Below are 12,526 nucleotides of genomic sequence, written 5' to 3' on the forward strand. Positions count from 1 at the left end.
TGCCGAGCTTGTTTGTAATATTTGTATGCTCTACTCAATGCAGCAAGTGCAGGCGTACTACATACAGACAACCTAGTTGCTTGCAGTGGCTGCACGTGGCTAATACTTGGCGCATTTAGTTAACAATGTTAGCAAGGCCTTCACATGAAAGTGTGCCACTGTAACGTTTGGCATGCTTATTTTTGAATTTACGCCTACTAATTGCATTGAGTTGGCCTCCACTTGCCATTTTTGGTTTTGGAAGTTTTCGTATTTCGGTCGTCACTGGACTTGTGCTTGGTCTGCACGTTGCTGATAGCAAATGAAGGCACTTTGTGACACCACTTTTCTTACGAATGTTTGCTTTCTGTGCGTATGTGTGTGTTTGAAAATCTAAAATTTAGAGCAACGATTGAGGAGAAATTGAATTTTAAGGCCTTAGGACAGTGTGGTGTTGTAATTTTGATGAATTTTGTTGAATAGAACTCAAGTGCGAAAGAAAAAAAATTGCACAAAATTTAATAGACATTATTTTGAGAGGGGTTAATATTAGTGGAAAAATTTTCAATCACTTCTTTTTTAATTTTCAAAGTTTCGATAATTCTTTTTTTTGAATTTTTTATTCGATTTTTTTATTCGAATTTTTTTTCAACTTTTTTTTCGAAATTTTTCAATTTTTCAATTTTTTCAAATTTTTTTTAAATTTTTTTTTCAAATTTTTTTTTAATTTTTTTTTCAAATTTTTTTCGTATTTTTTTTTCGAATTTTTTTTGATTTATTTTTCGAAAACTTTTCCAAAACTTTTTTTTTGAATGCCTTTCAATTATTTTTGTTGCTGTTAAAAATTAATTTTTTTTTCAATTATTTTTTTTTATATACAAAATATCAAATTTTAATTTATATAATTTATCAACTAAAATTAAAATTAAAATTTTAATGACAAAAAATTTTGTTGTAAAAGTCCTCAAAAATCAACTGTAAATTTTTGCTTTTTTGAAAAAGTTCTGCCTTTAAATACTTCTGTCATTTTAATTACTTCAATTACAATTAAATAATTCAATTTCAATATCGACTGATCAAACATCTGCAAGCCCTCTACTTAACATTGAATTTTCATGTGTCAGCGGCAATAAGCAAAAACTGTTGTTGCTGCTTTAGCTGCCGATGTGGCTGCCTAAATAATTAATAGCTCGTGGCTGATGGATGTGAGTAGTTTAACATAAATTAATACATTATTAGTACTAATTAGTGTATATAATTATTGTGGCAGCAAGGTAAACATATTTAAACTCGCAGCTACAAATTCGTAAGTGGGTGCACTGAGAGAAACCGGACTAAAGGCAGATAATACGTACTGAAGCTAAGTGCTCATACATGAGTAGAGAAGCTTAGGAGAATTAATATAAGATTAAGGAAAGCTTTGAATATACATATATAGAGGTTAATTAAAGCAGTTAATGTTAACAATTACGTTTATTTATGACTATTGCTATTGAATTTTCAGTTTCAAAAATAGCAGTATTGGTTTTTAAGATTAAAAAAGAGTACAGAAAAAAGTTGCTTTGTCATCAGTAGCGAGATTTATGGAGTAATATTTTAAGCTAAAATTTTTTAATATAATTTTTTTATAAGAAAAAAAATTTAGAAGGTTTTGACATTAGAAACATAGATTTAAATATTTTTTCTTTAAAAATTAATTTTTTCAGGTTTTGAAAATATTTTTTTTTGTACAAATTTTCAATATTCTGAGCAGATTTAAGTCAAAAATCATTTCGATGTAAGTTAAAATTTTCTTATAACTGTTTTTATTGAAAAAACAGTCGAACAGTTTTTGATATGAATAAAATATTGAGTTAAATTACTTTCTTTAAAATATATTTTTTTACATTAAAAACCTTCAATAAAATTTTTTTCTTTGTAAAACATTTTCCTTTATAAGGAACTTTTGACAATAGAATTATTTATTTAAATTTTTTTCTCAAAAAAAATTTTTTTTTTAATTTTTTTTCGGTTCATTTTTTCTCCCCATTCAGCGCAATAATTTCTCTTAGGGTACGCTCCCACTAAGTAGCGTAAATTAGCGGCTACGCTTTTACGCGCTAGCATGTCACGTTGGCAGCCATTAATAATTCAATATTTGAATTTGCATATTTATGCAAAAAAAACTGCCGTGCTGCCATCAGAGCGAGAGCGATATTTAGACGCACGAACAAATATACCGTTATGTGTATTTGTTATGCGCTTTGAAGTTTCAAAATATTTAATACGCATTGGTATTCGGCATTTACGCAAATGCCTCGCATACTTTGCATGTGTCGATGTGGCATTATTAGCGGTTAATTTGTGGCAGCAAAAAATTCCGAACAAATTTTGTATGAATTGTGCTTGCTTGATTTGCTTGTGTAATTGTTTATGGTAGAGAGAATGTGAGTGTGTATTTCACATTTCGAAAATTGTTTAACTATAGTTGTATGAATATGCCTGTATGTATGAAGGCTTGAGTGCTTGTGAGTGAAAGTTAAGTTGAAATTAATTTTTGTCAAAAAGCTTAAAAAATTAAAAAAAAAATTGTGTATAAAAACATAAAAAAAATTAAAAAAAAAAATTGGGTCGAAAATAAAAATTATAAAAAAAATTATTAATGAAAACAAAAAACATTTTGTTAAAAAAATAATAACAAAAATTTTAAATTTAAAAATAAAAAAACATTAATTATTAAAAAAATTTAAATTTTAAACGAAAATATTTCACAAGTTTTTTTTTAATTAAAAAATTTTAATTAAAAAATTTTAAATTTGTAACAAAAATATTTAAAATTTTTTTTTTAAATTTTGTCGATTTTTTTATTCAAATTGTGAAATAGTTTCACATATATTTTATATACTAAATTTGTATTTGTCGTTTAAAGTGTTTAAACGCTCTCCTCATTTAATCACTCATTATTTGCTCACGCGCTCTCTTTAGCCGCCGCTTTAATATTGCCCATCACATCAAACACTTCAATACGTTTTAATATCACTCATACGCCCTGCTGGCCTTTAAATTTTTAATTGCAAATTCCCCATGAACTTTACTCAATTTCAAATTGCATAAAATAATCATTAACTGCTGTGTGCATTTTACTGTGTAATTTGTATTAATTTGTTATTAATTTACGCATAAAGGCGCAGGATAAAGCGTGTACCTACAGCTATCATATCGCGCTCACACATGTCTGCATACACGCATAGTGTAAGTGTAAGTTAAAGCTTAAAGCAACGCGTTTATCGCGACAATTGCATTTTTACATATTTAATTAGTCATTAAGGCACATTAAAAAAATTAAATGTAGCAAAAATAAAGAATTTCACAGCGTGGTTGCTATGAGCATACACGTGTATGTATTGCATATGTAGTGTGCGGCTTCATATAATATAATATATTATATGTATGGATACAGAAGCAGTTGGTGCGTAGGGCTTTCTCTGCTTTTGGTTTAAACAACTCCCAGTGAGCGAATAGTGGAAAGCTTACAAATTTTTGATTAAGATTTGGTTGAACGTTGAACAAGTGTGAAAAATTAGAAAATTTTTAAAATAAAAATATTAAAATATTTAGAGAAAGTATTGAAATGATAAAAAATGTTAAAGAAAAAATTAAAAAAAAAAATAATAATAAAAAAAAATTTTGATAAAAGTAATTTAAAGATATTAAAAAAGACAAAAAAAAATATTTTTATAACTGAACAATTTGAAAAAAATTAAGAAAAAATTTAAAAAAATTAATTTAAAATTTACAAAAAATGACAAAAAGATTAAAAAAAAATTAAATAATTGAAAAACAATAAAAAAAACTTAACAATTTGAAAAAATTAAGAAAATATTAAAAAAAAACCAAAAAATTATTTTAAAAATTACAAAAATGACAAAGAGATTAAAAAAAATTTAACTAATTAAAAAACAATGAAAAAAAATTAAAAAATTAATATACTTAAAAATTAATTTTAATTAATTAATTTAAATTTTTTTTAATTAGTTAATTTTTTTTTAATCTTTATTTTATAAAAATTAATTAACTAATTAAATAATTAAGAAAAAATTAAAATAGTGAAGAGAAATTTTTTATTTAAATAACTAAAAAAGAATGTAATAAAATTTAAAAAAAAAATTTAAAAATTAAGAAAATATATTTAGAAAAAAATCTTCACACAATTTCCTTCAGCTCAACACAATTTGCTCACTGGGTGACGATAAAGTAGTTACTTATATGAGAAATGTACCCACGTTTATATAATACATACATTCATATGTACATGTATCGCACACTAACTACAAAAGTGGCATAACTCAAAATTTTCAAACCCAAATTTTTCCTATATATCAATTCGTAATACACTTATCTGCCTACCCAAGACATTTCATAGTCATCACTATCTTACTTAACTGAAAAATCTAAGTCTATTTTTGTGTTAATTGCCACCGCTAAGTCCTGTACATTTGCCATTTTCGAGTTGTGCTTATTTTGTAAGTAAGTGTGCCGTATGTGCATGTATAAGTACGCCCGCGCAAATAGTCAAAAAGTTATAATAATAATAAAGTAAATATTATCATAATATCCGGCAGATGTGCCAGCAGCAGCGCGTACCGTTATGGAGTGTATCAAATAGCTGTGCGAAAATAATTAATAATTATTAAAATTTAATTAAAGCAAACAAAAAACATGAAACAGCGCAACATAATTACATACAAAAATGGGTGACACACATACACACATGCACATGTGTATGTATGAATGTTGAAAATCGTGCAGTTACCATGTATTTTACCAGTGGCAAAGCTTACTTCGACACACAACTTATTGTATGTGTGGAATTCACACGCGTTCGCTGGCGCTTTTCCCGCGTTTTCCGGCTCCAACTGCAGCCAGTTGTGCTTGTGTTGACTGTAACGCGCAATTTTCACAATTATTGATGACAATAACGGATCAAATGCAGTGCACAGTAATTGCAATCATTATGCTTGTGTAGTTGTAGGGGTCCATGTTTGTTTAATCAAGCGATTTTGGACGGAAGTACAGCATTTGCTACTTAAGTTGCGTATTTTTAGGTGAATTATTTCTTTTTTTTAAATTTTCTTGGAATATTTTTTTAATTCTATTTTATGTTAATTTGTTGAATAATTTTTGTATAAATTCGGTAAATGAAATTTGGGTAGAAAATTATTTATTTTGGTGTGGGAAGTTAATCAAATCAACCCAACCAAGGGCCTGGCAACATTTTATTCAGTGCTATTTCAGTGCAAAAAAAAGTAAGACTTTTTAATTTAAATTTCCGTCGAAAACCCAATCGTCGAAATATTTTTTTTCAAATTATGAAAAATATCTTACTATTTTTCGCTCTTAGTAGTATGTGGATACCAATAAGGCGTCTATATGTTTTTGAAAATTATATAGCTATAATACAACAGCTTTTGTATGCTTTCTTTTGCTTGAAAACTGCACAAATACTCACTATTCTATGACATTATCTAAATACACCAAGTAGTGAATGGTTTTTTGGAAAATGAAAGCGATGCCAATTCTTTTGGGAAATATCGAAGTATCTGTAAGTCATCTTAGCAAAAATCCATATACTTTTTCGGCAAAAGCCAACAGTTTTGGTTGAAGAAATTATTTTTTTTGGATAACATTATAACTGTTAGTACCTTAAGTCAAAACAAAGAACTATTCCACCTAACTTCAGAAAGAAAAAAACACGCTTAGAAGTATAATTAACAAGCACAAATGTTAACTTTAGCTGCACCGCAGCTACAATGCCCTTCTCAAATAAAAAATTTTATTTACAAGAACTATAGTGATTCGGTCTGAAAATTTTTTTTCGAAGATTGCGTTATTGTCACAGGTAATTATCCATGCCAAACCTAAAAAATACAGTACAAATATCAAGAAGTCAGATATAGAGTGTATCTGAAGTTATAAAGCGCAAATAAGCGACTATACAAAGTATTTTGAGGATTTTTCAAAGAATGAACTTTTTGGAAAAATAAAGAAGAATACCAAAGCGCACAATTGAGCTATGAAGAGGTCCAAGTACTTGTTATTTTCAACTAAGCTTAAATAAAATTGAAAAAATGCAAAAAATCAAGACATAGGAAGTCAAATCCCAGCAGAAAATTTAAAAAAATATGAAGTCGTCGCTTTCCTGATCAAGGAATATAATTCAAATTATTTTTTAGGATTTTTTTCTTTACGAGGACTAAATATCTCACTAACCCAATAACTTCACCCAAACTTTATTTTTGAAAATTTTTAAAAGGTCTATTAGCCGCTCTATTTCTAAAATTTTTACTCTACTCATCATAAACATCACAAGAGCAGCTTAGGTAGCTGCATAGCAGCGGCTTAGGCGTCATTTTATTGCATTTTATTGTAATGCTCACCTCACTTTTAGCAAAGCAGTAACCATGACGGCAGACAATCACAAATGAGTGAATTTTTCATATTTTTTTGTTGTTAAATTTTGCCATATTTTTACAAAATATTTTTAAGCTTTACACTGAGTCGCGGCTTAAATATATTTATTTGACATTTATTGCAAGGTTTTTACTTATACAAAGCTTAGCGCTTCATAGAAATATATTTTTTAGAGCGCGCTCAGCTGAATGTAGGCAAAAGCGCATTCAAATTCCTATCTGACGCTGACCATTTGCCGCATTTCGGCGTATTAAGCCTTAATACCGTAACCCATCATAAATATACGCGTACATGCGCTGAGTATTTGGCTGTTATCAGCTGTGTGGATGTGTGCGTGAGCCAGCGATGCGCGCCTATAAATCGCGTTGAAATCCAGTGAAAAGCGTTAAAATTATGATTTCATTGGAAAAAGGAAATCAGTGAAATTTTGCATATTTTTCCGGCGCACACTTCACCACTTGCCGGCAAATTCAAAGCCTAAAAGCATGCTATGTTTTATTTTAGCATGTGCCAGCTTTTGGCAATTCATAGCCGCCATTTATATACCTCGCCATAATAAATGTTGTTGCTTTTGTATTCGTGCTACGTATTTGGTTCATGCTCTATTCTATATTTTTGTTATCTTTGCCGTTGCAGATATGTCGGCGAATACTCGAATATACCCACCGACTACGCGGAAGTGTCCAGTTTCGGCAAAGCGCCCAGCGAGTATGGCTGCGGTGGCGCGCAACGACACGAGACCAGCTCGCCAGCGCCCTACGCCACATCGGCCATATTGAATGGCGGCGGTCAGCACCAGCAGCAGCAACAACAGCAGCCGCGTTATCAGCAACGGCCAGGCGATTTCCGCATGCAACAACAACAGCAGCAGCAACAACAACAACAACAATTTATGCAGCCACATCAAAGACCCATGCATCCACACTATCATCAACAGCAGCAACAACAACAACTGCAGCAGCATCAGCAGCAACACTCTTTGGGCAATATTTACCAGCCGATGTCGGTGGCCAGCGAAACATATCCGAGCAACTCGAGCAATCGGTCCGCCTATTCGGAGCAATATTACTACGCCAAGGAGAAGATTCATATCACGGAGAACAAGTTGAGCGGCTGTCACACCTACGACACGGCAGGTGAGCAACAACAGCAATTGCAACTACAACCTATGCAACAGCAATTTAACGGTGTTGGCACGCTGCGCCGGCAACATGGCATGGGCGCCGGCAGTGGACGCTTTAAGGTTATCATGCAACAACAACAACACCAGCAACAGCCCAGCTTAAGCATCGAGAAGCAGCAAGTGCAGAAAATGAATGCTTTGAACAACAACAACCACAACGGCAATGGCGGTGGCCATGATAACGGCACCACAGAGTTGTCGAAAAATTTGCTGGATTTAGATGCCGGCTCGTTCTGTTATAATGGCCTGGCCGACTCCGGTTGCGGTGGCTCGCCCTCGCCCATGGCAATGCTGATGTCGCATGAAGATGAACAGGCGCTATACCACACGGCGGACGGTGACTTGGATGGCGATATGGAGCGTCTGTATGTGAAGGTGGACGAACAACAGCCACAGCAGCAGCAGCAGCAGCATAAACAACAGCAGCAACAACAACAGCAACACATACTGCCTTTGACGCCCTCAAATCAAGTGCATCCCAGCGTGGCCATCACACTCAGCGCCAACAACAGCGGCAACAGTTGGCGCACAACGAGTCAACAACAGCAGCAACATCAAACACAACAGCCTTTCGTGCGCGCCGCTTATCGCGTCGGCAGCGGCAGCAATAACCTGATGATGACTAGCAGCAGCAGCAGCGCCGCCAAGAGCAACAGCAGCAGCATCGGCGGCAGCAGTTCGCTGAGTTCGTGTTCGGAGAGCGCGGAAGAACGGCAACAGCAACAACATAAGCTGTTGCAAGGTGGCGATTGTGACTTGATTTATGCGCCCAGCAGTGTGGCAAGTGAACGTAGTTTGTTGAGCAGCAGCGGCAGCGGTTGTGGCAGTGGCAGCGGTGGCAGCATGTCGGCTCATCCGCAAGGGCCGTTGGTGTGACCGGTAACGCAGTGCGTTAGCGTGACATGTGGTGTGGGTAAAGGCACCAGTGTGGGTGTATCGAAAGGTGGAATGGGTTTGATGGGTTACGCGGGGTTAGATGAAGGCAGTGCGTGCGATGAGGCAGCTCAGGTGGATTATTACACACGCGAGGTGCAGGAGTTATTAGCGTGGTGTGAGCGTGTGAACAAAGGCCAGTTGGAGTCGAGTGAGTGAAGAGATTGAAGGGATATGGGTGGGTTCGGAGGCGCATGTATATAATCGGTGTATGTATATGGGTGACGCGGGGCCTAAGGTGTTGATAAGATTGGTAGAATGTTTTCTTTAATTTTTCTCGACTAATTATTTTATGATAGAATAGAAAATAAATTTTAAAGAATTTGAGGTTTCTCTTAATTTTTATTTTTAAAATTTTGTTCTTTAATTTTTTTTATTTAAAGAATAGAAATCATAATAGCTCGAAAGTGCAACGATTACTGAAATGAAACGTTTACTGAAGCCTGAAACATGTTTTAGCGTCTTAAAAACTATGTTTAACTACCTTTTATATCTGCAACATGTTGCCAGCAACATTTGGAATTGAAAATTTACGCTAGTTTTTATAAAATTTCAAAAGTGCTTACATTTAGCGCCAAAATAATTTTTTTCTTCTGGCAACATTGTTGCGCTACAATGTTTATGCAAAATGTTGCGCAACATTTTTCTTAAATTTATTTTTGAATTGCGTTGCTAAACTAGATACCTTTTTTATGTGCATATTTTTCTACTTTTTTAAATTTAACTAGACTTAAGCAAGCAGGACACCTAAAGGCCTCAGCGATGCTGTTGTTCCGTTTATAATTTTTCTTCGCAACGCTTCAAATGCGTTTAAAGACTGATTCTATAATATAACTGTAATTAAAATGCTGCTGAATATTGCTGGCTTCAAAATGATTTCATCAGCAAGTGAGTTTAACGTAAGAAATAATATTCGCCAATCAATATTACGAGTATATAAAGCAAACTGCAAGTGATTGTTGTTGTAGTCCTAATAAGAAAGTAAACTATCACACAAACAACTACAGACATATTATACATATAAATGGTAAATAATATATTAGGGGGTATATAAATGATGAACACTAGCACTGCCAGCGAAATACGAACACACGAACACACGCACTCACACATATACACAAACAAGTACACAGGGCGGCAATGCGGATTTCATCGTGAAACTCATTGCAGGCGACACACTGTAAGATAGGCTGTTATTGATGTGAAAATTGCATATAATAAAATGTACTAAAATATAGAAATAAAAATAAATTTAAAAATATATAAAATTAGTAATTATAATTTTTTTAGTAATAGATATTCTAAGGTGTCATAAGAATATGGAAAAACATATTTGTATGTAATATGCTGCCAAGCAAAGAAATATACGCAAAAAATCGCGAATTAAAAAATTGTAAAAATAAATTGTATTGAAATTTATGTGAAATAAATATGTTCAATGATAAAGTAAGCAATTTAAATTGTGTGTGTGTTTTTCTTTTAAGAATTACTTTAATATTAAATGTAGTGAATTTTCAATTAATAAATTGAAAAATAAATAATTTTTTTGTAAATAGAAAAAACTATGATTTAAGTAAAATTTATATGAATATCTGTGTGTACTGAAAATTACGCGGAAGTATGGTAAAAGGGGGATAAAAAATGTAACAGAAAGATAAATTTGATATCTACATAGTATAATAAATGTATATAAATATATGTATGTACATATAAATCTATATAAAAGCCAGTAACATACTTTAATGTATTTACGTACAATATGTGTATGAAAAAGTTATTTGTGTTGCTTAGTACAAATTTTGTTCAAGATTTTGTACATCAACTCTCGGCAGTTAGTGCGTGGGAACCTTTGCTTAAAAGGAAACAAAAATAAAAAAACTTTAGATTTTAAATTTTTTTTTAATTTAAAATTTTTTTCAAAGAATTTTGAAATTTTTTATTTCATGCGAGAAAATTTGAAATCGAATTTTTTTTAAAGAATCGGAAGTGAAGATCTAAACTTTAAAATTTTCCTTGAATATAATTTTTTGAATGCCTTTACTGCATCCAAGAAAATTTCCAGGCGAATTTTTTTAACTAAATAGAAGTGAAAAATTTCAGATCGTGTTTTTTAAATTTAAGTGAAATTCTAAAATTTAGATTTTTTTTCGGAAATTATTTGAAAATTTTGATTGCATACGAGAAGGGTTTAAAACTAATTTGCTTAAAGAATTGGAAATGAACATCTTTCATGCGAAAATATTCCAAATTTTAATTTAAAAGTTTTCAAAAAAATTGCTTGCAATTTTTATTGCATGCGAGAAATTTTCCAATTGCACTTTTTTAAAAAAACTGGAAGTGCAAAAATTTCATTTAACTTTTTTTTAAGTTTAAGTAAACTTCTAAAAATTAAAAAAATTTCTAAACAAAAAAAAAGTGGAAAGCTTTTATTGCATGAGAGAAAATTTCAAATCTAATAGTAAAGAAATGAATATACACTTCTCAAAATTAAAATTTTTCTTAAAAAAATATTTTTATAATTTTTTATTGCATGCGAGAACCATTGTTTTATTTTAAACAGGAGCTTTCACTATCACAAAATTTTAATTTTAAAACTTTCGCTATCAGAAAATTTTAAATTCTTCTAGTCAGACTTATTTAGAAAAATTAAAAGTGAAATTTTAATTGAAAAATTTATTTATTCTAATATTTCGTATTTCTTTAATAGAAAACTTTGTTTTACTGGTTCTAATTTTTTTTATCGCATGCGAAATTTTTTTAAAATGAACGTGTCTCAAAACTTATAATTAAAAATTAAATTTGCTATATGTTTGTATATGTATATGTTTCATTTAATTTTAATGTACTTTTCATAAATTTAAAAAATATCGCATGCAAGAAAATTTTCAAAATTTGAAAAAAAAAATATTTCAAAAGTTAAAATCGAAAAATAAAATTTAATGAGTTCGAAAAAACGAACTTTATTTTTTATAAAACAATGCTACAATATTTTTCAACGCAGCTATTTTATCCCATGCGATAAATTTTTAGTTAAACAATTTTTTATACGCTAGAAAAATAAAACTTTTTAGTAATATGCAGCTTTTCATAGTTTTTTCTCACATGCGAGAAATTTTCTACCACACAATTTTTTTACTGAAATATCGATAAACAAGAGTTGAGAGAGGGCTCATGTACATAACTGTATACGCTAAAAAATATTGATTTTATGTACATAGCTATCGGTGTATATAAAAATAGACATACATATATACATATATAAAAAATATAATATTAAGTAAATATACCATAAATTTAAAATAAAAATATGTTTATGTGTGTAAATGTGTAATAATAGCAATATTATGTAGTATTTAACTGTCAAAAAATTATATTTAAATGCACATAATGTAAATTTCGAAATTTATTTCAAAAATGCCCACAAATAGAGGCAAAAAATACCGCGAACAACTATTTTATTGCCACCAAAAGCAACGCGGGTGGCCTATTTTCACATACACACAAATAATATTTCGGTATTTAATTTTATGAATGTATTTCAAACTGTCTCGCCATAAGTTCACTAGTATTAGTTACATTAGTTTGTAAACATTTAAGCTTAGTTGCCGCGTGACTGTAAATTATTCGCTTTATTATTTTAATTACTAACATTTTTACAATGTACTTCCGTTTAATTACAACTTATGTGTGTATGTATGCATATATATATACCGTTATATGATTTACGCTTGCAAATGGAGCGCAATATTTGTAATAATAAGTACCTTTACGCTTAGACTAAGCATTCGAGTTGGCAGCAATTTGTATACAAACACACGCACGTAAGCAGCACAAACACATGCTACACTGACACATACATACATATGTTTAGTGTTTACAAATTAAATTTAGTTATATAGTGTTGTTATTCTAGTGCTATCTTCCTAAAAACTACTTTAAAATTAATATATGAGAGAAAAATAAAATGAAATTTATATAATA

At 30.9% G+C, this 12,526-nt stretch overlaps 1 protein-coding gene across 5 annotated transcripts in view; it reads left to right on the forward strand.

Moving 5' to 3' along the window:
* LOC105225098 (protein sax-3) overlaps positions 1-10,603 on the forward strand; it is a 183,761-nt gene extending 173,158 nt beyond the window's left edge. For 4 of the 5 annotated variants that reach the window (XM_049459802.1, XM_049459741.1, XM_011203435.4 and 1 more), the window contains exon 15: positions 7,066-10,599. In XM_049459802.1, the coding sequence (XP_049315759.1) occupies positions 7,066-8,488 (1,423 nt within the window). In that variant the 3' untranslated portion in view covers positions 8,489-10,599. Of the gene's footprint in view, positions 1-7,065 lie in introns of all 5 variants that reach the window. The other variant, XM_049459942.1, reaches the window with a different exon arrangement.
* Positions 10,604-12,526: the final 1,923 nt, after the last annotated feature.

This window comes from Bactrocera dorsalis, chromosome 1 (genome assembly GCF_023373825.1).
Source record: "Bactrocera dorsalis isolate Fly_Bdor chromosome 1, ASM2337382v1, whole genome shotgun sequence".
NCBI lineage: Eukaryota > Metazoa > Arthropoda > Insecta > Diptera > Tephritidae > Bactrocera > Bactrocera dorsalis.